Source organism: Phyllobates terribilis, unplaced genomic scaffold, assembly GCF_046119375.1.
Source record: "Phyllobates terribilis strain yellow unplaced genomic scaffold, ASM4611937v1 Scaffold_1__5_contigs__length_1240528914, whole genome shotgun sequence".
NCBI lineage: Eukaryota > Metazoa > Chordata > Amphibia > Anura > Dendrobatidae > Phyllobates > Phyllobates terribilis.
The window spans coordinates 740,633,076-740,660,231 of record NW_027362761.1 but is presented as its reverse complement, the minus strand read 5'-3'; the positions used below and the strand labels follow the sequence as shown (position 1 = coordinate 740,660,231).

The 27,156-nt window shown below is 44.0% G+C and overlaps 1 protein-coding gene across 1 annotated transcript; it reads right to left on the bottom strand.

Moving 5' to 3' along the window:
- Nucleotides 1-664: 664 nt before the first annotated feature.
- On the bottom strand, nucleotides 665-10,901 carry AMH (anti-Mullerian hormone). The gene is made up of 5 exons (XM_073655171.1): nucleotides 10,257-10,901; nucleotides 9,580-9,749; nucleotides 9,109-9,229; nucleotides 5,039-5,183; nucleotides 665-1,547 (listed from the first exon to the last, which is right to left on the bottom strand). Exons 1-5 carry the CDS (start codon nucleotides 10,672-10,674, stop codon nucleotides 665-667), a joined length of 1,737 nt encoding a protein of 578 aa, XP_073511272.1. The 5' UTR covers nucleotides 10,675-10,901.
- Between the last annotated feature and the right edge of the window lie 16,255 nt (nucleotides 10,902-27,156).

Here is a 27,156-nt window from a genome sequence, read left to right as displayed (position 1 = left end):
ATGCTACCAATATGTTTGAATCAGTATTCTAAGGTTGTATTATATTATTTGTTATTCACTATGGTTTTCCAATGTGTCCCTAAAAATGTTGGCTATGTTTTTTTTTTTTTTAAAATAAATTGTGCAGAAAAAAAAAGAACAAAAATCAGGTTGACAACCCTTTTGGGAGTGTAGACCACAGGGTGTATCTAACATTATTGTAGTATGTAGGCTTTAACTGAGGTGCACAAGTTGAGAATGTTCTCATTAAAGAAGCTCTCCCAACAAATTTATCTTCCATTTATTTTTAAATATATATGTTGTGTAGTCTGTCTATTAAAATATTACCAGTCACTGTATTCTTGGTCCTCTTCTGGACCACATGACATCAAATCAAACTAGCCGGCTCATACAGGAGTTTGTGTGGGGACCACAAGTCGCTTTCTTTTTCTGAGTCTCATAGACTTACACAGGGAAAGTAGCATCGCTCCACACAGTAGACGCTGTATGAGCCGACAAAGCTGCAGAGCAGTCACGTGATTCTGAAGTGCACCAGAGTGGAGCTGGAAACCAGAGAAGACAGCAATCAGTAAGTATTTTAATGTACTTATACTGCACTACATATACTGAAAGAGTTTCTTTAAATTTGCCATAAAATTTATGATGATGGTCCTACATATTGTACTTATCTGCAACCACACTCTTTAGCAACCATATTGGGGTACAGGTGAAGTTTAATGCCATTTTCATGTGCCACCATCAGCCACAGTTCTTGGTATTCAACAGGTACGCAGCAAGGTGGCCGATCAAGGCCAGATTGTCTTCTGTCCTGGAGCTGGATGAGCAGAATAACATGGGCTTTGTAATCACTTTTGGTGGTCTGTGGGAAGCGGCACGGCCCTACACAATTATTGATGTTTATTTCTTCTGGGTAATAGATGTCCTTATACTCTTCATATGGTTTTAAGTTAATGGTCAGCTCTTGCAAGCGGCAATGAGGTTTGAGGCCTGCTCCACGGTTCTGTCGTGATAATTTTTTGCGGTCTTGCCAGTAAACACGAATTGTCTGTAAAGTTTTAAGGAGCATCAGCGAATGCAGTTTCCTATGCTGTTCATTAACGACCTGTGGTGACTGCTCCTCATCTACAGATACATAGCTAACGTTCATGTGGTTATGGCAAGCTCTAATGAGTTTTTGAAGGATTTGGACATGGTCACTAGTTGAAAAAATGTCTTTCATGTCTTCTAGCACCTCTTGTGTCTTTTCTGTGATTCTCTCAAGCAGTGTCTCATTCAGTTTTTCTTGTATTCTTTTAGCCAAGCGATGTTTGCTTCCAGGTAAAAAGAGAAACACAAGGGGTTCTTGAGAGTCCACCAACCACTCCAATGCCTCTATCTCTGTAACATTCAGGAGTTGAGGATGAAGATTACCAACGCTTTCATCGTTAGGATCAAGGGACACATGGATAGTAGAAGATGGTTTAGCGTGAGAGATCATTAGAAGTGTTGAGAAATGGGATAAGCTTTCCAGAAACTCATCCTTAGTATTAAGTATTTGATTATGAACACTGTAGACATAGACATAGAAACCTGATGTAAAATGTTTGCAAAGTAAGCAAGGCAATATTCATATCGGGAAAATAGCACAATTGTCCGTCTATGATTATTACACAAAGTAAAAATCGCCGCCACCAAAACATTGAAGCTTCAACAGTATGGTAAAGGGGCTATCCTTTTCACATTAGGCCATATGTGAATTTGAGTTAGCTGTTTGATTTAATTATTGCCATTTATAGACCTTGAAAAGATGCACTGTATTTTTCTCTGATGTCAAACTTTTTAGGATGTCTCTTTATAAATATTCACAATTAAAACCTAGAAGACATCCCCTTTTATTAATAGCACAAATACTGCAGCCATTTTCCCATGCGATCATTATCACATCACTTGTGTTAGATTAAATTAATTAAGTTTGATTACAATTAAGATTGCCTACTGATATGTCGGTAAGCATACAGCAGCATGCATTAGCATTACATATTAAACCGATAACTACGGGCACTCAAACAAGCCCAACAGCCAGAGTACATTTGACCCCCAAAAAATATTTATTATTTATATAAAAAATTCCAATAATAAAAGCGCACACAGTACGGCTAAAAAGGAACGGGGATGCACACTCCTTATATCATGTTGACCACATATGCATTTAGTTAGATATAAACATGATTTATGAGGCAACAAGTGCAATTAATTACTGCCAACTCCTATTGCTGCATTATTATGCCCAAATAAATCCAAAATCTGCATAGTATAAAGTGACAAGTGCACACAGACTAAAGTAGATAACAAAAAATAAATATCAGTCACATTCATTAAAGAAAGTGCATAGTAAATTTGCAGTTTATAAATTAGTAAAGTGACAAGTGTCACTAGGTGTAATGGTAGATGGGGTTTGATCATTAATTCAATATAAATAAGTAAAGCAGATAAATAAAGTTGTAATAAAGTGGGAGGAAGATCTATGAAAACTTTCATAGAAACCCCTATTAGCTCATGTTGTATTTGGATGTTATATAGATACATACATTTGTGTATGCTGCTTGGAGGGAGATCCCTGGCACCCCAATGCACGTTTCACCCTTTCTTCGTCACGGGGCGTGGGGGATCTGACAAAGAAAGAGTGAAACGTACGTCTAACCTCCAGATACATGAGCTAATAGTGGTTTCTGTGAATGTTTGCATATGTCTTCCTCCCCTGTTTTATTTATTTATTACAACTCTATTTATCTGCTTTACTTATTTATATTGATTTAATGATCAAACCCCATCTACCATTGCACCTAGTGACACTTGTCACTTTACTAATTTATAAACTGCAAATTTACTATGCACTTTCTGTAATGAATGTGACGGATATTTATTTTTTGTTATCTACTTTACTCTGTGTGCACTTGTCACTTTATACTATGCAGATTTTGGATTTATTGGGGCATTATAATGCAGTAATAGGAGTTGGCAGTAATTAATTGCACTTGTTGTTTCATAAATCATGTTTATATCTAACTAAATGCATATGTAGTCATAATCATAGATAACATGATATAAGGGAGTGTACATCCCCGTTCCTTTTTTTATTTTTGGAATTTTTTATATAAATAATAAAGATTTTTTGGTCAAATATACTCTGGCTGTTGGGCTTGCTTGAGTGCCCGTAGTTATGTTTTGACATTAATGTTGAGTTATGGCCGGTTATATAAAGGTGTAGATCCTTAAATAAGCTAATTTTGGATATAATAAACAGATGTAGAACAGTTTGCCTTCTTAGAAGGGTTGTCCCACAGGGCAACTGAAATAAAGTGTGTTGCAATACACATTGATTCCAAATAGTGTGCAGTTTTATATATAGATTGCAGTTTTGTTTGGGGGTAACACTACTGTGGCCAGAATGTTGGTCCTCCTTTTTCTGTGTTCAGGAGTGAACCAACATTCCCAGTAGCTTCCCTGCTTTGTTCTGTTCCTTCTTGCTGCAAATTGATCTTACAACAAAGAGGCCAATGCTAAGTGGTAATGTCAGGAGTAGAGATTTACCAGCATGCTCGGATGTTTTCCGAGTATCTTCAGCATGCTTGGGTGTTATGTTTTAGTCACTCAGTGCTCATGATTTGCGACTGTTTGACAGCTTTAATACATGTGAAGAATGCCTGTTTCTTAGGCATTCCTCACATGTATTCAAGCTGTCAAACAGTCACAAATCATGAGCACGGAGTGACTGAAACATAACACCCAAGCACGCTGAATATACTCGGCGAGCACCCGAGCATGCTCGCCTAAAGGGTTAACAGAACATACTCGCTCATCACTAGTCAGGAGAAATAGAGCATGAATGAGAAGGAGGGGATAAAAAAAATATAGATAGAGAAGCAGAGGCAAATTTTAGGTTTCCTAGCACCTGGGGCAAAAATTCAATTTGGTGCCACCTCCTATACACAACTTTAAGGGGTTTTCCGAGAAATGTGCTAAAATAAATAAAATAATACACATTTAAATATTTCTCTAAATACCTTCTCTGTCAGGATTCAAAGATGGCAGCTCCCATCAATCACACCCCGTCCTAGATTTCAGGACCGGCTGTGTGAAGCACTAGACAGAGGTCATGTCAGAGCAGTGTCCTGTCAGGCATCATGAACGTGAATTCCTCTGTTCACCGAGCATGACAGGACATGAAGGAGTGGAGCTGGACTGATTGATGGCAGCTCCCATCAATCACACCCCATCCTAGATTTCAGGACCGGCTGTGTGAAGAACGAGACAGAGGTCATGTCAAAGCAGCGTCCTGTCAGGCATCATGAACGTGAATTCCTCTGTTCACCGAGCATGACAGGACATGAAGGAGTGGAGCTGGACTGATTGATGGGAGCTGCCGTCTTTGAATCGTGACAGAGTGCAGTAGATAAAGCATACTTCATTACTAAATTCATGTATTTAGAGAAATGTTTAATATTTAAATGTGTATCATTTATTTATTTATTTTAGCACAATTCTTGGAGAACCGCTTTAAGCAGTTTGAGTAGTCGTCATGTGGCCTCTCATATGCGATTTGCATACTTAGTCATGTGCAGACTAGCTGCTCTTCCTAATTCCGTCAATGTTCAGTGAAAAACTACAGCCCCTTCTTTGTTAAGAGAAGCAGGAAACAAACTAGTCAGCATGTGACCGAAAGTTTGAGTGGTCATGAGGTGACCGCTGGAACCTGCAAGCAGTGCCGAATCCTGACAGTGAGAATATTACACGCTGTTAGGATCAGGCATGCTATAGGGCTAAATTTTATAATTATAATATTAAATAATTAAATAATAATTTTATAAAATTTCTCCAATTATTTTTTCTACTTCGGGGGATAATTCCCTTTAACTAAAATCAACATTAAAACTGTAACATTGATCACTTACATATGCTTGTACTATTAGATACTATATTGCTACTGTACATCAGGAGGATATTACCATACTATTAACGTTTTCCAACTAAAATAAAGAAAAATTGGTCATATGCTTACCTGGTGACTGAGAGAGTGTGATCAGACCTACTAATGGGAACACTTTGGCTTAACACCATAAATATGACAGGTGTAATCTTGGTAAAGCACCTTTTATCCATGCCAAACAAGTGTGATGCAGCTTCTGTAGTTGAAAGAGCAGATCCTAATAATCAAAAGAAACCAGAAACCATTTTTATCATACTCTGATATCAATCTATCTTCAGTTTTAAGCTGAAAGTCCCCACATACACAATACATATCTGTTGGTCAAAAGATAGTTCAGTTATCCTGCCCCCTCTCCCATAGACAGGAGCTATTGCCCTGCCGAATGCTACTGTGTTCTCTATGAGAAAGCCATTGTCCGATATCTCATGGGGGAAGCTTATCTCTTGAGAATGAAAGAAGCCGGATTTTTAACTTCCCGGACTGATGTCGGTGGCCCTTATACATATTAGATGACTGGAGCCCGTCGATATCGGTGGGTTTGGCCAACATTGGTCTATTGTGTATTGGGGACTTAAGTGAAGCATTTGACATTATCTGGATTTCTGCATTGATTGCTATTAAAATGTCTGATTTGTTATCTATCTAAATCACAATTATAGACAACCACAATGTAACTAAACTAATAACACAAACAGTAATACTATTCATAACTTTTATTGAGCACAACAATTTATGAAGCATCCACAGTGTAGGGAGAAAACAATAACTAAATCTCTGACTGGTTGATGTGAACCATATCTCGATGCAAACAACTTTCAGAAGACTTGTTATAGACACACATGAAACTTGAACAGGCAAGAAAAGCATTGCTAGACCTGGGTATACATTAATCCACACCTAGATACATTTTCTACAAACAGATAAACTTCAGAACTCGTCTTCCTAAGTGTCACTACAGGTCCACAATGGTCAATCCTATAAGAGGTGCGAAATAACCAGATAGGACTACTGAAGACTCTAGAAACCTCAGGTCATGTGTCTATTATTAGAAAAACACTGAACAAGTATGGTGTTCATGGAAGGACACCCGTAAAGAAGTCTTTGCTGTCCAAAAAAGCCATTGCACCCATCTAAAATTTCTCTGAGGCTTGGATACACTTCAGTGCTTTTAAGAAAGGGAAAGATGGGATAAAAGCTTTTAGAAGCAAGTTTTAGCACAAATGCATAATCCTGTATGCAGGAACACTTCACACCATCACCAAAACTTATCCCAATTGTGAAGGTGGAAGAAGCATTAGGCCCCGTTCACACTATCAGTATGTGGTCAGTATTTTACATCAGTAAAGTATTTGTAAGCCAAAACCAGGAGTGGGTGATAAATACAGAAGTGGTGACGTGTTTCTATTATACTTTTCCTCTGATCCTTTTCCCACTCCTGGTTTGGCTTAGAAATACTGATGTAAAATACTGACCAAATACTGAACGTGTGACCGTAGGCTTAGAACCTGGAAGCATTGCGATCACTGAGGGAACAATAATGGAAAAAGTACATCAAAACATTTTAGAAGAGAATGTTAGGGGAGCAGTTCTTGATCCCAAGCTGGAAAATCATTTTAAAAATACAATGAACCAGAGCACATTAGTAAATCATCTAAAGAATAGATTAAAAAGAAGAGTTGTATTTTGGAATCGCCATGCCCTGAACCTACCTGTATCAAGATGCTGTGGCATGCAAGGCATCCCAGAAATATTTAGGAACTGAAACAAATTTGCAGGGAGGAATAATCCAAAATTCCTCCTTAAATTTATGCATATCTTATTTATCTTATCTTAGCTACAGAAAATTGAAGTGATTGCTGCTACAGAGGGATGTAGAGATTAATTAAAATTTCCCACTTACACTTACTATTTACTCAATGTGCTTAATAAGATATTAGCAGTGCAAAGTAATGTGTTATTAGTGTAGTTAGATGTGCTAGATATTAGTTCGGCACTGCCGCTTGATCCTGTGCTGCTACAGTTGATTGACTGGTCTCAACCTATGTGCACACATGTACATCAACTAGAGAGGCACTGGGAGAAGTAAGCCAGGGGACACCACCAGACTAGACTTGTCTTTGCATATGGTCCCAGGCCAGATCTTTAAGTTATACTTTCGCTGAAATTTCAGAGAAAAATAAGACTGGATGCAGTCATGCAGCCAGGATCCGATTCATGCTGCCTGTGGTTTGGGCAGCATAGATCAGTTGACAGATTCCCTTTAAGTCCTCTACAGACATTAGACTAACATCAAATGAACATGCTGATATCAGTGTGCTCGGCTGACCATATGTATGGGGGCCTTCCGACTCTCATCATCTGTTGGTGGAGATAAGGACCTGGCATGTTCATTTTCGTATTTCCAATCCTTTTGTTCTTGGCGAGATAAGCAACCTTTAGAGGAGTCTTGTAGTCACTCTTTCATAGAGAACACAGGAGCACTTGGCAGAGTGAATGCTCCTGTGTATGAAGGAGTGACAGCTGCTGGTTGAACAATTAGCCGAGCCATTGTTTGGCCAACAACAATCTGTTGCCTATGGAGACCCTTAGGCTATGTGCACACGAAGCGATTTTAATGCGTTTTTGCGGTGTATTTTTGCCGTGAAAACGCATTAAAATCGCTTGTAATAGGTCTGCCATTTACTGCAATGCAAATCCGCATGTGCTGTGCACATCATGCGGAAATTTCCGCTGCGAATTCGCATTGCGGTAAAACCCGCAGCAAGACCAATTCTAGCGTGATTTCGCTGCAAAATCGCCGCCATTGACATGCATTGGATCGCATAAGATCCGCATGACTACATGTAGTCATGTGGATCTTATGTGATTAATGCGCGGATGGTACCCGGGTCTGGAGAAGAGGAGACTCTCCTCCGGACCCGGGTACCATAGTACCTGTAAGTAAAAAAAGAATTAAAATAAAAAATAACCTTATACTCACCTTCTGATGGCCCCTGATCTGCTCCCGGCATCGCTGCTGGCTCCGTGGTGGGTACCGGTAATGTAAAAGGACCTTCCATGATGTCAGCGGTCATGTGACAGGTCACGCGACTACTGACGTTGGTGGTCCCGTATTTTTTACGTTCTAATTCTTTTTTTTTTTTAACATTATGTTGGTCACACAATATAAATCCATGCCGTTGCATGGATTTATATTGTGTGACCAACTTTCAAGCACTTTTCCAAGTGATGGTAAAATCGCTTGGTAAAGCGCTTGACAAAAGCATGCTAAAAACGCTTGACAAACGCTTGTCCCTGGCAGAAAAAATGCATGTACAATCCGCATGTACAATCCGCATGTACAATCCGCATGTGTTTTTTTCTGCCAGGGAGATGCAGAAACGCTCAGGAAAAATCCGGAGCATTTCTGCATCGTGGGCACATAGCCTCAGAATAAGACTAAACATTATTAGCGATACAGAAGTATAGGTAACTCAAGGTAATTCTTTTATTGTTATCAGTATATACAGTTGAACTGGCCAAAAGACCACCTTGATCTAGACCAGACTGTCCTGTGATTTTCAATGTTCATATATCATATATATATATGACCGCAAACCACCCTTCTAGAAGACCAGATTTCACTGCATTTTTGGGTGACCATCTGAAAAAAGTAAGTGTATTTAAATGGAACCTGCCACTACAAATATGCAGACACCATGTTATAGAGCAGGGGGAGGTGAGCAGATTCGTATACAGTTTTATGGGGAAATAATCAGTACAACCTGTGATTTAATCATCTAAACCTCTGCTCTTTCTGGGCTTTTCAGTCCAGATGGTGGTCCTATCAGTGACTGACAGCTATCTCTATATACACACTTATACAAATAAAGCTGTCAGTCACTGATCGAGCTGCCCAATAGACCGAAAATCCCAGAGGAGAGGTTTAGATGATGAAAACACAAGGTTATACTGAATTTTTTCCCACAAAACTATATATCAACATGCTCAGCTCCCCCTGCTCTATAACAGATTGGACTGCATTTTCATGGTGACAGGTTCCCTTTAAAAATAAATGTTATACAGATGTTTAAAACTATATCGGTACAATCTATGTAACAAACTAGAAAACATGAGTATGCAAAAATACATACACATCTTACCATCTGAATATGTTTTTACTTGAAAGGATGTGTTGAGTCTTAGGTCTTCTGGATCAATGCTCATAACCTCTTCCCTCAGCCTAACAACAAGGTAGCGAGTTTCCGATGACAAGCAAACAACCTAAATGAACAAATAATCATTAGTGACTAGAGGAACAGAATTTTTCAGGTATGTGAGATAAATAACCCAGAAATGATATCCAGCTTACAAATGTATTATTTTATACTCGAGACAGCTTTCTACTTTTACTTTCATTGTATTTTATTATTTTTGGACCGGAAAAAAAATTAATGAATTTACAAGTTAACTTAAAAAAAGAAAAAGGAAACTCTCTACCAGATTGAACACAAATTGATGTAGTAGTACATCCCAATGATTTGATTTATACGAGGCCCCAAGTGATTGGATTTCCAAATGAGAAAGCAAAAAAGCTTTCTACTCCTTTGTACTCCACAAACAATTGTTCTTACCTGTTTTTTTGGGACAGCTTCACCTGTTATTATGACTTTTGATGCCATTGTGAGGTTGTGTGTATCAGGATAAAAGACAGCTATGAGTGAGTGCAAGTGCTGAAGAAGAGGGGTAACCTGTTGCTTTACTGTTCCTTGAAATTGGAAGCTGGCCGCAGTATCCCAGTCCACTGTTGGTTAGACAAAAAAAAAGTTTGTGTTACTATTAACAAATGGTTAATGAAACATATGGCCCGTATTCATTACTTGTGTTTTTTGAAGTCACTTTTCATTTTTTTGTCTTGGGGCATTCCTTGCTGTTTTTGTGCAAATTTTTCAATATGGCAAATGTGGTTTATGAATTTTGCAACTTTGGTGAATCAGGTGAAAACATCTGAAAGCACTTTGTACACAATAGCAAACATAAAAAGGTAGACACATATAGGCTTCAAAAAAGGCACAAATGGAAAGATGAAAATGGCTCAAAACACTAAAAAATTTAACAAAAACAGGTGCAAATACAATAATAATGACTGATTAATGACATCTCTATAGACCTAATTAGTAAAGACAATTACAGACCCACTATTGAATTTCACAAAAAAATCTAGAACTGTTCTTTGAACTAGGTAGGTATTATCAATCAACTGGGGGAGCTTATATGTTTCCTGAAGTGTACCTACTTTTTGTGAACCCACCTTTTTGAAGATGAAGGACAACAAGCTGTTTCTCTTCTGGTTCTGTAATGATTTCTGCAAGTTCTTTCATAGCTTCTTTATCTGTAGCCTGTGCCTCATCTGCGCACATCCCGAATAATGCAAGATCTTCCCATTGCTTCTGTTTCACTTTGTCCAGAAAATTAATTTCATACTCTCTAAGAATCCCATGGGTTGGTAGGTTTCCCCATCCAGTACCTATGTTTCCTCCACATCCTGATCCAGGAAATGATGCATCCTTAGGGCTAACATGATCACCTTGTGACAGGTCTTCCATCAAGGCTAGGCGCCTCTCCACATCTGTCTGTGTTACATCTCTTCCCCTCTCATTAACATTACTAGGCAGCGTCTTCCCCAAAAATGGAAACAAAAAACACAAACAAATGTGAAAAATCCCCATCACTGTTTGTAAATACAACAAGGTGGAAATGTCCAGAGTAGCTCCACTGTTGAGAGCCTGTTTCTTTAAATATGTCCTAGGTCAGAGGCATCTTTAAAAAGACCACTTTCCAATTAGGCAGCTTAGTTGGTACTGTCACACCCCTAATGCTTTTGTTGCGAAAGAGTATGCTGGCAGGAACGATACAAAAGGGAGGCATGTTCTCTTGTTTTGGATAAAGCCTAAACCTTGAACAAACTGTGGGATGTATATTCCCAACCGGACTTCTCCCATGTGTATGTTTTTTTTTTATTGCAGATGGGATAGGATCTCTAGCAGTGTATTTTTAGACTGCTGCTTCTGTGAAAGAATCTCCTGTACCTCGGCCTTGAACATGGTCAGGACAACAAAACCTTTATTGAAGGCGCTTCATCTATCAGTGTGCTGGCTTTGTGTTTGAATGCCAAAAAGAGGTCAATCAGACAATAAACAGTGGGGAAAAGAAGTATTTGATACACTGACGATTTTGCAAGTTTTCCCACCTACAAAGAATGGAGAGGTCTGTCATTTTTATCGTAGGTACACTTCAACTGTGAGAGACAGAATTTAAAAATAAATAATTAAATTGCATTTTATTGCATCTAAATACTTTTATGCCCAAAAATTACAAAAGTATTCTCGGAGTGATACCTTTATTAGATTTATAATTTGTATTGTACATCATTTTATTGCATGAATAAGTATTTGATCACCTACCAACCAGCAAGAATTCTGTCTCTCACAGACTTGTTAGTTTTCTTTAAGAAGCCCTCCTATTCTGCACTCATTACCTGTATTAATTGCACTTGTTTGAACTCATTACCTGTAGAAAAGACACCTGTCCATGCACTCAATCAATCACACTCCATCCTCTCCACCATGGCCAAGACCAAAGAGCTGTATAAGGACACCAGGGGAAAAATTGAAGACCTTTCTCAAGGCTGAGATGGGCTGCAGGACAGTAGGCAAGCAGCTTGGTGAGAAGGCAGGAACTGTTGACACAATTATTAGAAAATGGAAGAAACACAAGATGACTGTCAATCTTCCTCGGTCTGGGGCTCCATGCAAGATCTCTCCTAGTGGGGTAAGGATGTGTGGCACCCCAGGGTTCTGGTTACCACAGTAATAGCAATATTACGTCTGTGAGCAGGTGGGAGGTCTCCTGGTCAGGAATCCTAAGCATGCCACACCTCCTGCCCAGTCCTGGGAGGGGAAGAACTTCCCCTATATAAACTGGGGCTGAGGTGGGGTTAGAAAGGAGGAACACAGACAGAGACAGAGACACAGTCTGGTCTGGTGTGGAGCAGTTGCAGGGAAAGTGACAACAGGAGCCCTGTAGGAGCAGGAGTGAGTGCCAGAGGCTGGAAGCTAGATAGCTCGCCTTGGCTGAAGAGATCTCACCGGACACGGAGTCCGAGGCTGTGGGGACTGTTCCATACCCAGCAGCAGAAACCGACCGGCAGGGGATTTCAGGTCCTCTGGCCAAGAAACCCGAAGGCACGGTCACACGCAAGGGACCAGCACCGCCGTCGTGGAGCGGAGGCTACCAGAAGGCCCCGAGTCACCGGCCATACGGGTGAGCACCACACGGTACACTCAGGGACGTGGGCTACTTTTACCCGCTTCTAGCAAGGTAGCCAAGAAGAGTACAGTTAGTTGGGGAGGCCTACAACTCCGCCTGGCCAGGGGAGATCCTGTCTGCTCACAGACTGACCAGACCCCGACCGCTAGCCAGTACTCCCGGGAGGGTCTATCTTTGTCACCAGTAAAGACCCTGAACTACACCGCACCGTCTTTGAGTGGTTCCTGGTGCCTGCGTGCAATTCTACCATCCCCATCATCCACGTCCGCTGCCCTGAGGCCATACCCCTCCCGTTGGAGGTTATACTACCCACGCTGCACAACTGTACCACCGGCCTCAGCGGTCTGCCCTGCAGCGGCGGTTTCATAACCGCATTCAACGGGTGGCGTAGTCGAACAATATCACATCTGCCACTAAAAACATCGCCACTTAGTTTGACACCCTGGGCACGGACCGGGTCACCGCCACGAGGACTACCACCCCCCAACGGATCCGGCTCCGGGTATTCCCCAAACATGGCCCAGGGGGCGCGTCAACTTTTGGCGTAGTCGGCAGGATCTCGTGCCCGCAACCACCGGGTACTGCGTGCCTGAAAAAGACTGTTAAACTTACCTGTGGTGAAGATTCCCGCCATCTGACGCCATCTTTTGCCTTCTTCCCGCCATCCGTGGAGTTTTCCCGCCATCCGACGCCATCTTTTGCCTTCTTCCCGCCATCCGTGGAGTCTTCCCGCCATTGGACGCCATCTTGAGGACGCCGCGCGGGAAGAAGAGGGGCGTGGACTCCGAAAGCGCGCGAGAACTGAAGCCCCGCCTCACGTCCGGACGTTGCGTAAGGTCCTGGAAGGAGCCCAGCAGACGCCGACGTCACAAGAGCGCGACGGAAGGTCCTCAACCCTGACGATCCACTGCGGAGCCGCGGCCTACGGAAGAGGATCATCGCAAGGTAGGCCACGGTCCACTAGGGGGGAGGAGGATGTCGGATACGGAGGAGAGCTTCACTGCCACAGCCACCGCCAGCACCACCGCTGCTGCGGTCATGCCTTTCACCATGCCCTACATCCCGGGGGCAGCCTGGCTACCCCAGTACTCAGGGGAGTCACATACCCTAAATGACTTCAGAGAAAGGCTGGATAGCCTCTTCCAGGTGTACCCCCTCACAGAAGAGCAAAAAGTGAGCATCCTGGTGGCTCAATTAACAGGGGCAGCCCAAAGGGAGGTAAAGTCCTGGCCACTTGGGAGGAGGAGGACTGTCGCAGAGATACTAGCCCGGCTGAAGGACACCTTTGATACCCGTACCTCAGCCGAGATCAAGCTTAGATTGTACGGGTGCAAGCAGCGAGCACATGAGAATATAAGGGACTATGCGCTAAACCTACAAGAGGCCCTGAGAGCCATTAAGCAGGCCGACCCTGACGGCGTGGGAAACGAAGACAAACTGTTGACTGAACAATTTATAGAGGGTCTACATTGTAATGCCCACCGAACCCAGTTGCGGGCCATGGCCTTACAGGACCCTCATCTGGACTTTGCACAGTTCAAGGACAGAGCCATCCGGGTGCTCCGAGAACCGGCACCAGGTGGCGCTGTGACCCACAAACGCCCTGCTACCACTTACCACCAGGAGACGGCGCCCTTGTCGGCAGGGCCTGTGGGAGCTGATGCGCAGGCTTTAAACAATGACCCGGCTACAGACCTGCACCATCAGGTCCAAGAGCTAACTAAAAGCGTTGCCGCGCTAACCCGAACTGTGCAGTCTTTACAGGTTTCTACTCCAGGGAAGATCCAGCTGGCATCCGGACCGGAGGATATCCCGTGGCGCCGACCAAGGAGGACCCCACCGGCCAGAGGAAGACCCAGCGACCGATACAACGAGGACGGACAACCCATCTGCCGCCGCTGCAATCAACCCGGACATATGGCAAGGTACTGTCCTTTTAAACTGGCACAACCTGGGGTAGAGGGCCAACCCCTAGGAATAAGATCACCAGGCCCATCGAACTGGCGTGACAAATACGTGGGAGGACGTCCAATCTTACCTGTAGTACTGGATGGCATTCCTATGAGTGCCCTACTTGACACCGGGTCACAGGTCACCACCATCCCGTACGTGCTCTTCAAGCAGTACTGGAATGACTCGGATATAACCCACTACCCAGACGACGACTTGAGTATCATCGCCAGCAATGGTCAGCCCGTGCCACAGATCGGATTTAAAGAGATGACCATTAAAATCGGTAAAGTCGAACTGGCAGCACAGGGACTGATCATTGTAGACATTGACAAGCGCGAGAGTCACCCAAAGATAACTCTAGGAACTAATGTGATTGAAAATTGTCTTGCAGAGGTGATTCTCATTTTACAGCAGGTTGCCAAGAACGCCAGCTCCGGCCAGCAGCGAGTGCTCCAAAAAGAGATCCGGGCACTGATGCGACGGCAACAGGTGGAACTCTCCGGTGGTGAGATTGGTAGCGTGAGAATGTGTGACCCTTTCCCTATTGCCATGCCCCCGAAAAGTGAAATGATGATTTGGTGCCGGGCAGCTATTGGTCTCAGAGGTAGAGACTACCAAGCAATGGTAGAACCCGTCTACTCAGACAGTAGGCCCACCATTTTGACAGCACGGGGGGTGGTTGATGTACGCCATGGGAGGGTGCCCGTTCGCATAATAAATATCGGGAAGAGGGAAGTGTACCTGCCCCGGTATGCTACGCTAGCCAAATTGTATACCATCAACCAAAATTCTGTACAGTCCGTGGAACCCTTGCCTCCATCTCATCCAGAGGAAGGTAACGGCTCTAAGCAACAAATGGAGGACTGGTGTCAGCAACTGCATTTGGGTACTGACTCCACTCCCTCACACCAGAAACAGGGAGTCTATCGGGTGGTTCGAGAGTACGAGAGAGTGTTTAGTAAACACCCGCTAGACTTCGGGCGAGTAAAGGGGGTAGAACACCACATCCCCACGGGAGACCATCCTCCCATAAAGGAGAGATACCGACCCGTACCCCCTGCACACTACCAACACGCCAAGGGGATGCTTAGAGACATGAAGGAGGCTGGGGTAATCAGGGATAGCTGTAGCCCCTGGGCAGCTCCACTAGTCTTGGTTGAAAAGAAAGACAACACTATGAGAATGTGTGTAGATTACCGGAAAATCAACCGTATCACACACAAAGATGCGTACCCCTTACCAAGGATAGAGGAGTCTTTGGCTGCTTTAAAATCTGCTAACTTCTTCTCCACTTTGGATCTCACTAGCGGGTACTGGCAGGTTCCTGTAGCAGAGGCGGACCGGGAGAAGACTGCATTCACCACCCCGATGGGACTTAGCGAGTTTACCTGCATGCCGTTCGGACTCTGCAACGCACCAGGAACCTTCCAACGATTGATGGAATGCTGTCTGGGACACCGGAACTTTGAGACGGTCCTGCTGTACCTGGACGATGTTATAGTTTATTCCAAAACCTACGAGGACCACCTGAAACACCTGGCGGAAGTGTTTGAAGCCCTGGCAAACTACGGTCTGAAGGTGAAACCGTCGAAGTGTCACCTGCTAAAACCAAAAGTGCAGTACCTGGGACACGTGGTGAGTGCTGACGGAGTGGCTCCCGACCCTGATAAGATCACCGCGATTAAGGAATGGCCAAGACCCTCCAGCATAAAGGAAGTGCGGCATTTCCTCGGGTTGGTAGGCTACTACCGAAGGTTCATTCCCGGTTTCACCAAAAAGGCAGCTCCTATGCAGGACCTCCTGATAGGCCAGTCCAGGAAGGCCAAGAACCAGAAGCCGCCCTTCAGATGGGAGAAGCTGGAAGAAGAGTCCTTCCGCCAGCTGAAGATGGCCCTCACGGGGGATGAAATCCTGGCGTACCCTGATTACAGCCAGCCCTTTATCCTCTACACCGACGCAAGTAACATCGGGCTGGGAGCCGTACTGTCCCAGATCCAGCAGGGGAGAGAACGGGTAATTGCTTACGCCAGCCGAAAACTGCGACCCACCGAAAGAAACCCTGAGAATTACAGCTCATTTAAGCTAGAGTTCCTGGCAGTGGTGTGGGCAGTCACCGAACGCTTTAAGCACTACCTCGCCTCTTCGCGGTTCACCGTGTACACGGATAACAACCCGTTGACGCACCTGGACACTGCAAGACTCGGTGCCCTGGAGCAGAGATGGATGGCCCGCCTGTCCAACTATGAGTTCACGATTAAATACCGGGCAGGACGCTCCAATACCAACGCGGATGCCTTGTCCAGAATGCCAAACCTACCGGACATAGGGGAAGATCCAGGGGAACTGGAAGAAGTTGAACTCCCCGCGTTTCACCGTCATGGGACTACCCAGTATTCCCACCGTGTAAGGGGTAAGCAATCCGCTACGTTCAACCCCTTACCTCATTACAACTGGGCAGAAACGCAAGACAGTGACCCCGCCGTCCGACTAGTGAAGGAGATGCTGACTCAGCCAGATGCCCGCCTTGACCCAGACGCTCCGGAGGAGACCAAGCAACTGTGGGCTGAGAAGAGTCGACTGTTCCTTTACAAGAGGAAGTTGTGCCGCAGAATGGTTAACTCCCGGACGCATGAACTGATCTGGCAAGTAGTGGTGCCAAGAAGAGACGCGGCTATGGTCCTGGAGGCATACCACGACGGAGCTGGGCACTTCGGATGGAAGAAGCTGGAGTTCCTGCTGCGCGGGCGGTTCCACTGGGTAGGCATGAGAGGAACCATCGAGAGGTGGTGCAGAGACTGTGGTCCATGCAACCTAAGAAGGAAGGACCGTGCCAGCCAGAAGACCCCCCTGCAGTCCATCGTCACCAGGCAGCCGTTGGAACTGGTAGCCTTGGACCATGTAAAACTGACCCCCAGCAGAAGTGGCTACGTCTATGCGTTAACCATCGTGGATCACTACTCCCGGTTCTTGGTTGTAGTCCCCGTCAAGGACTTAACGGCTCAAACAGCAGCTAGAGCCTTCCAGCAGCACTTCTGCCGTCCACACAGATACCCAGAGCAGGTGCTGACGGACCAAGGACCTGCCTTTGAAGCGGAAGTCTTCCAGGAGTTCTGCACTCTGTATGGCTGCCGGAAGATAAGAACAACACCCTATCATCCGCAAACCAATGGACTCTGCGAGAAGATGAACCAGGTGGTGATAGACCTTCTGAAAACATTGCCCCTGGAAGAACGCAGTCTGTGGCCTGAGAAACTGCCTGATCTGGTGGACCTATACAACCACATCCCTGTAGGTTCTACCAACTGTACCCCGGCTTACCTAATGAGAGCAAGACCTGGTAAGCTGCCTGTTGATCTGGATATGGGAGTCCTGACACCAGAGGACACTTCACCAGAAGCAGACTGGGACACAGAGAGGCAGCAGCAGTACCGGAAAGTACAGGAGAGCGTTGAGCGAAGTCTCTGTCAAGCAAGAGAAAGACAGGAGAAGACTTACAACCAGCATGCTCCCGCTGTTCCCCTGGTACCTGGAGAGCAGGTCTTGAAGAGGAAAAGACGGCTCCACAAGTTGGACGACCAGTGGGAGAAGGACCCGTACACCGTACTGCCATCAAGCCATGAAAACCCAAAAATCTGCACAATCAGTAAGGATGGAGGAGAAACCACAGCCATTGTCTCCCGAGATCACCTGAAGAAGTGTCCCGAGCAACTACGAAACCCTGAAAAAGATCAAGAAAACCCTCGACCCGCAGAGAAAAGGGAAGAGATGGTCAGTACTGTACTCGGAGACTTCCCTCGGTCTTGGACACAAGTAAATGGCGCTGTTGTGGTACCCGTCCTCACCTTCCTCCAGCCAGCATCCCAAGTGCCTACGGAAAAACAGGTAGAGCTGGAAGAGCAGCCGGTCCAGGAGGCAGAAGACCCCACACAAGCAGACCAGGAGAATCGACCCTCTGCTTATAGTGAGCCTGCCGTGCCCCTAGTGAGCCAAAGAGTCCGTAGACAGCTGCCCAGCTTACCTTTGACAGCTCCTACACCCTGTAGCTCAGGACCGGTCAGTAAGCTCCGTAGGTCTACTAGGGCCACTAGAGGCCAGTTGCCCGTACGTTGGAGGATCTAAAGTGTTTAGACTGTTTTATTAATATTTACCTGTTTACTGTTGCTTGTAAATAATTATGTTTTTCCAGTTATGTTATAGGTGTCTTTTGTGGATTTACTAGAACTCTGTTGTATATATGTTTGGAGCGTAACCCAGGAACAGACTAAAGACTGTTAAAGATTCGGGGCAGAACAGACCCCTACCTGGTTACGGCTCCCTGTTCTTTGGTGAAATGGACACCCTTTTTGCTTCAAAAATTGCACCCGGTTGCGGACACTCCGTAACCACCCTAACGTGTTTTTCCTTATTGTATTGTTCCTGTTTATACCCTGTTATGTTTTCAAAAATATGTTTAGTCCCGGAGTACTAAATTTTACTAGGGGGGAATGTGGCACCCCAGTTCTGGTTACCACAGTAATAGCAATATTACGTCTGTGAGCAGGTGGGAGGTCTCCTGGTCAGGAATCCTAAGCATGCCACACCTCCTGCCCAGTCCTGGGAGGGGAAGAACTTCCCCTATATAAACTGGGGCTGAGGTGGGGTTAGAAAGGAGGAACACAGACAGAGACAGAGACACAGTCTGGTCTGGTGTGGAGCAGTTGCAGGGAAAGTGACAACAGGAGCCCTGTAGGAGCAGGAGTGAGTGCCAGAGGCTGGAAGCTAGATAGCTCACCTTGGCTGAAGAGATCTCACCGGACACGGAGTCCGAGGCTGTGGGGACTGTTCCATACCCAGCAGCAGAAACCGACTGGCAGGGGATTTCAGGTCCTCTGGCCAAGAAACCCGAAGGCACGGTCACACGCAAGGGACCAGCACCGCCGTCATGGAGCGGAGGCTACCAGAAGGCCCCGAGTCACCGGCCATACGGGTGAGCACCACACGGTACACTCAGGGACGTGGGCTACTTTTGCCCGCTTCTAGCAAGGTAGCCAAGAAGAGTACAGTTAGTTGGGGAGGCCTACAACTCCGCCTGGCCAGGGGAGATCCTGTCTGCTCACGGACTGACCAGACCCCGACCGCTAGCCAGTACTCCCGGGAGGGTCTATCTTTGTCACCAGTAAAGACCCTGAACTACACCGCACCGTCTCTGAGTGGTTCCTGGTGCCTGCGTGCAATTCTACCATCCCCATCATCCACGTCCGCTGCCCTGAGGCCATACCCCTCCCGTTGGGGGTTATACTATCCACGCTGCACAACCGTACCACCGGCCTCAGCGGTCTGCCCTGCAGCGGCGGTTTCATAACCGCATTCAACGGGTGGCGTAGTCGAACAATATCACATCTGCCACTAAAAACATCGCCACTTAGTTTGACACCCTGGGCACGGACCGGGTCACCGCCACGAGGACTACCACCCCCAACAGATCCGGCTCCGGGTATTCCCCAAACATGGCCCAGGGGGCGCGTCAGATGATTCTGAGAAAGGTCAGGAATCAGTCCAGAAGTACACGGGAGGACCTGCTCAATGACCTGAAGAGAGCTGGGACCACAGTATCAAACATTACTATTAGTAACACACTACGCCATCATGGATTAAAATCCAGCAGGGCACGCAAGGTCCCCCTGCTCAAGCTAGCACATGCCCAGGCCTGTTTGAAGTTTGCTAATGATGATCAGCATGATCCAGAGGAGGCATGAGAGAAGGTCATGTGGTCAGATGGGACCAAAATAGAACTTTTTGATATCAACTCCACTCGCCGTGTTTGCAGGAAGGAAGTACAACCCCAAGAACACTGTCCCAACTGTGAAGCATGGTGGGGAGGAAACATCATTCTTTGGGGGTGCTTTTCTGCAAAGAGGACAGGACGACTGCACCGTATTGAAGGGAGGATAGATGGGGTCATGTATCGCGAGATTTTGGCCAAAAACCTCCTTCCCTCAGTAAGAGCATTGAAGATGGGTCGTGGCTGGGTCTTCCAGCATGACATTGACCCGAAACACACAGCTAAGACAAATAAGGAGTGGCTCCGTAAGAAGCATTTCAAGGTCCTGATGTGGCCTAGCCAGCCTCCAGACCTGAACCCAATAGAAAATCTTTGGAAGGAGCTGAAACTTTATGTTGCCCAGCGACAGCCCCGAAACCTGAAAGATCTGAAGAAGATCTGTATGGAGCAGTGGACAAAAATCCCGGTTGCAGTGTGTGCAAACTTGGTCAAGAACTACAGGAAACATCTGACCTCTGTAATAGTAAACAAAGGTTTCTGTTCCAAATATTAAGTTTGGATTTTCTATTGTATCAAATACTTATTTCATGCAATAAAATGCTAATTAATTATGTAAAAATCATACAATGTGATTTTCTGGATTTTTTTTTTTTTAAGATTCTGTCTCTCACAGGTGAAATGTACCTACAACACAAATTACAGACCTCTCCATTCTTTGTAGGTGGGAAAACTTGCAAAATCGGCAGTGTATCAAATACTTATTTTCCCCACTGTATGTTTAATGCAGAAGGCTAAATATGTGACAACCATCTGCAATCAGATACTAATTGTAGCCTATAATATAACTGGTGTCCTGATAAGACTTTAGACAAATGTTTAGAATAAAATACATTTTCTTATATAATAATTCAAAAGATTTTGCTGGCCACAAAGTAAACATGTAAACTTTTAAAGTTAACGGGGGTAAATTTACCAATTGTTCATTAAATTATATGAGCAACATTGCAGCATGTCTTTCTGATACCACCCTTACAGCTTATACTCAAGCCAATGAGTCAATACGACGTATGGAAATCTCTTATAGAATAGGAGTCTGTGAGCTCCATACTAAAGAAACTAAATTCTGGTGCCTTATAACAAATATTAGGAAAATACTCAGAATCAGTTATGCTAGTCCCCTCCAATTTGATTGTTTTTCATTGGAAAGGACTTTGGTAGAAAGCAGACTTTTAGAAGTGATAGTTCTCATCATAAAATGATCTGTATAAATCGAGTTTTTTGTTACATGTTTTGATATAAAATTTTGGCAGTGGGTTTTTTCATATTATGATCTTTATTAAAAAACATCAACAAACATTTTTTTGCGCTTTTCTCACAATGGACTTGAGGCACATTTGGGCACTAAGTTAGTCCATTTGGTATTCTTATCAATGTAGGGGGTGAGTGTGGGACTTGTGTTCAAACACCAAACTGAACAGGTGGGTCTTCAGTCGAGATTTAAATGCCAGGGATGATATCTCCTTGATTGATGTAGGTAGTCAGCTCCAGAGAGTGGGGGATGTGTAACAAAAGTCCTTGTCTCTAAATGTTTGAAGCTGGATCCTAGGTGTGGACGGGTTATTCGTGCCTGCTGATCTGAGTGATTGGCAGAGTAAAGTGCTTCAGTAGATCCCTCACATACAGTGGGTACGGAAAGTATTCAGACCCCCTTTAAATTTTTCAATCTTTGTTTCATTGCAGCCATTTGGTAAATTCTAAAAAGTTAATTTTTTTTTCTCATTAAAGTACACTCTGCACCCCATCTTGACTGAAAAAAACAAATATAGAAATTTTTGCAAATGTATTAAAAAAGAAAAACTGAAATATCACATGGTCATAAGTAGTCAGAAAAAAAGTTGAAGAAACCAGCTTCCAAAAGTGCAAATATTTATTGAAGCAAATCCACGCAGTTTAAAAATTTCCAAATTACATCGGGGAATCTCACATGGAAAAAACTCAACGCGTTTCAAACACAGAGCTGTGTTCTTTGTCAAAGCTTTGACCATCCAACCTGACCAAACTGGAGAGGATCTGCAAGGAAGAATGGCAGAGGATCCCCAAATCCAGGTGTGAAAAACTTGTTGCATCATTCCCAAGAAGACTCATGGCGTACTAGCTCAAACGGGTGCTTCTACTCAATACTGAGCAAAGGGTCTGAATACTTATGACCATGTGATATTTCAGTTTTTCTTTTTTAATACATTTGCAAACATTTCTACATTTCTGTTTTTTTCAGTCAAGATGGGGTGCAGAGTGTGCTTTAATGAGAAAAAAAACGAACTTTAGAATTTACCAAATGGCTGCAATGAAACAAAGAGTGAAAAATTTAAAGGGGTCTGAATACTTTCCGTACCCACTGTAGCTGAGGCCCAAGTTGTTCATGGCTTTAAAAGACATAAGGCAAATTTTGGGTCATTCTCCATTTTGCCATCAGTCAGTGCAATGTACTGAGGATTGGTATTATTGGAGAATGTCGAGGTCGATTGGTTATTAACCTAGAGAGGCGTTTTGGACTAACTAAACGCGATGTATCAGGCATTACAGTAGTCGAGCCAGGGTTTTAAATGCATGTACCAGTCTTTAAAAGTCTTCTTTTTTTTTTTTATTTAGGAACGAAACATAAAACATAGCAAGTATATAGATAAAGCCATACACTAAACATTTTTGGCAGAGTAATACAGTGTAATACAAAAGTATCATAGAACAGTCAATATACTGTATACATAAATCTAATATAATAAACATCTGTAATGTAATCAAGAATCCACATTGTAACTTAAGTTTCGTCCAAATTTTTCATATTAAGAGAGAAAGGAGAAGAAGAGCAGAGAGAAAAGAAGAACTTCAGGCAAAAAAGGAAGCGACTAAAAAAGGAAAGTAGACTGGGGGAGGGGGATTGGGAAGAGGAGTGGGGGGGAGAGGTGAAATAATCCCACCCCAGTCCAGACAACCGTTCAAACAAAAATCCCCCAATGGCAATCAAGTCTGAGAGTCGAGCTGCACAAGGCCTTTAAAAGTCTTCTGGTGGAATAAGATTTTTAATTTTGGCAGCGTTCCTCAGATGGAAAAATGAAGACTTAATGGTGCCTGACATTCAGCTACTGAGTGACAGTTCTCTGGCAATACCTACACCCCAGAGGCGTAGCTAGGGTTTTGGTTCGGAGGGGCGAAACTTCTGAGTGGGCCCCTAGCCAGGTAACCCTGATTACAACTATGGTGGCGCACCAAGATAGTGGATGTAGGAGAACCTTAGCAGATGACCGCGCTGTTACTGAAAATAATCTCTATACATAGACCAGCACTGATACTACCGCCATATGGTGACATATATTGAGATATATGTTCTGCAGGACTGGTATCTAAGAGATCACAGCACAGTTATATATAGTACCTTACCGCTGACATTCTTTCTGAATAAATTGTTCACTTTTCTCGTCTTTTCCATCTGGCCCAGACTGACACAACAACTCCTCCATCCAGGACTCAGAGTCTCCGGTCTGCAGAGATCACAACAAAGACACATTTGACTCCTTACATTTCAGGCACTGACCATATCTACACTGTGTGCAGAATTATTAGGCAAATTAGTATTTTGCTCACATGATACTTTTTATACATGTCGTCCTACTCCAAGCTGCATAGGCTTGAGAGCCAACTACCAATTAAGTAAATCTGGTGATGTGCATCTCTGTAATGAGGAGGGGTGTTGACTAATGACATCAACACCCTATATAAGGTGTGCTTAATTATTAGGCAACTTCCTTTCCTTTGGCAAAATGGGTCAGAAGAGAGATTTGACGGGCTCTGAAAAGTCCAAAATTGTGAGATGTCTTGCAGAGGGATGCAGCAGTCTTGAAATTTCCAAACTTTTGAAGCGTGATCACCAAACAATCAAGCGTTTCATGGCAAATAGCCAACAGGGTTGCAAGAAGCGTGTTGGCCAAAAAAGGCGCAAAATAACTGCCCATGAACTGAGAAAAATCAAGCGTGAAGCTGCCAAGATGCCATTCACCACCAGTTTTGACATATTTCAGAGCTGCAACGTTACTGGAGTATCAAAAAGCACAAGGTGTGCAATACTCAGGGACATGGCCAAGGTAATGAAGACTGAAAAACGACCACCTTTGAACAAGAAACATAAGAAAAAACATCAAGAATGGGCCAAGAAATATCTTAAGACTGATTTTTCAAAGGTTTTATGGACTGATGAAATGAGAGTGACTCTTGATGCGCCAGATGGATGGGCCAGAGGCTGGATCAGTAAAGGGCAGAGAGCTCCACTCCGACTCAGACGCCAGCAAGGTGGAGGTGGGGTACTGGTATGGGCTGGTAACATCAAAGATGAACTTGTAGGACCTTTTCGGGTTGAGGATGGAGTGAAGCTCAACTTCCAGACCTACTGCCAGTTTCTGGAAGACAACTTCTTCAAGCAGTGGTACAGGAAGAAGTCGGTATCGTTCAAGAAAAACATGATTTTCATGCAGGACAATGCTCCATCACATACATCCAACTACTCCACAACGTGGCTGGCCAGTAAAGGTCTAAAAGAAGAAAAAATAATGACATGGGCCCCTTGTTCACCTGATCTGAACCCCCTAGAGAACCTGTGGTCCATCATAAAATGTGAGATCTACAGGGAGGGAAAACAGTACACCTCTCGGAACAGTGTCTGGGAGGCTGTGGTGGCTGCTGCACGTAATGTTGATCGAAAACAGATCAAGCAACTGACAGAATCTATGGATGGAAGGCTCTTGAGTGTCATCATAAAGAAAGGTGGCTATATTGATCACTCATTTTTTTTGTTTTCTATTTTTGCATGTCAGAAATGTTTATTTCTAAATTTTGTGCACTGATATTGGTTTATCTGGTGAAAATAAACAAGTGAGATGGGATTATATTTGGTTTTTATTAAGTTGCCTAATAATTCTGCACAGTAATAGTTACCTGCACAAACAGATATCCTCCTAAGATAGCCAAAGCTAAAAAAAAAAACACTCCAACTTCCAAAAATATTAAGCATGGATATTTATGAGTCTTTTGGGTTGATTGAGAACATAGTTGTTGATCAATAATAAAAATGATCCTCTAAAATACAACTTGCCTAATAATTCTGCACACAGTGTACTCCCAACCTGCACTCATCCTGCTGATACCCCAATACGGAGCCTCTGCTTCCGTATGTGTCACTATTACTGCATTTGCTATGTGGTACTGTGCGCCCTCTAGATGGTAAAACAACCCTCTAGAATATAGTAAAGACGTGTGCAAGAAAACAGTGCCCACATTTTGCCCCCTAGAAAGTAATAATGCCCTCTGTGTGCCCCTCTGACAGTCACAATAACCTGAGTTCCTCTATAACGATAAGTGCCCACATATCATTTAATAATGTCCTGAGTCTCCCCCCATGTACAGCCCCCCTCTACACAGTATGATGCTCTCCTATACATAGTATAATTCTCCCTCACTGTATAGTACTCCACACGCAGTATACTGACCCCTTAGTAGCTTCCAAACTGATGTCTCCCACACTGTATGATGGCCCCCACACTGCGCAAAGACCCCACATTATCTCCCACACTGTATGATGGCCCCCACACTGTGCAAAGACCCCACATTATCTCCCACACTGTATGACCCAAACTGTAATTCCCACACTGTATAAATAACCTACATATAGTATAATGCACTCCCCATAGTCCTTCATATACACTGTGTTCCAAATTATTATGCAAATAATATTTTCTCAGATTTTCCCAAATTACCTATATGAATTGCAGTCATTGTAATTTTCCAGTCAAATAACTATTAGAGTACAATTGAAAGGTTTTTGTACAAACTGCCTATGATAACAGTATATTTTTAAAAAAAATAAAAAAACTCAAACTGCACTCAAAATGCATGTTCCAAATTATTATGCACAGCAGAGTTTTCAACCTTTTCATTTTAATAAAGAACAAAAAACTGGTCATTTTTGAAATTCTAAGCATTAGCAGGTTATTACACACTGAAATCAAACAGTTTTCAACTCAAAACTTTATTCTAGGTGATGTTACATTTTCACATAGGACCCCTTGTTCGAAAGGAGCTTCTGAACTCTCTCGTCCATTGAATTTGTCAGGTTTTGGATGGTTTCTGCTGCAATTGTTTTGCATGAGGACAGAATACCCTCCCAGAGCTGTTGCTTAGATGTGAACTGCCTCCCGCCATCATAGACACTCCTTTTGATGATGCTCCAGAGGTTCTCAATGGGGTTGAGGTCAGGGGAGCATGGGGGCCACACCATAAGTTTGTCCCCTTTTATGCCCATAGCAGCCAGAGATGCAGATGTGTTATGTGCAGCATAACATATTGTACTCTAATAGTTATTTGACTGGAAAATTACAATGACTGCAATTCATATAGGTAATTTGGGAAAATCTGAGAAAATATTATTTGCATAATAATTTGGAACACAGTGTAGTATAATGCACTCCCATAGGCAGAGTTTGCAGTATAATCCCCCCATAGGCAGAGTCTGTACCATAATCCCCCCATAGGCAGAGTCTGTAGCATAATCCCCGACATAGGCAGAGTCTGTAGTATAACCCCCCCCCATAGGCAGAGTCTGTAGTATAATCCCCCCATAGGCAGAGTCTGTAGTATAATCCCCCCCATAGGCAGAGTCTGTAGTATAATCCCCCCATAGGCAGAGTCTGTAGTATAATCCCCCCATAGGCAGAGTCTGTAGTATAATCCCCCCATAGGCAGAGTCTGTAATATAATCCCCCCCATAGGCAGAGTCTGTAGTATAATCCCCCATAGGCAGAGTCAGTAGTATATTCCTCCCCCCATAGGCAGAGTCTGTAATATAATCCCCCCCCCATAGGCAGAGTCTGTAGTATAGTCCCCCCATAGGCAGAGTCTGTAGTATAATCCCCCCCATTGGCAGAGTCTGTAGTTTAATCCCCCCCCATAGGCAGAGTCTGTAGCATAATCCCCCCCATAGGCAGAGTCTGTCGTACATTCCTCCCCCCATAGGCAGAGTATGTAGTATAATCCTTCCATAGGCAGAGTCTGTAGTATATTCCCCCCTATAAGTAGAGTCTGTAGCATAATCGCCTCCCTCATAGGCAAAGTCTGTAGCATAACC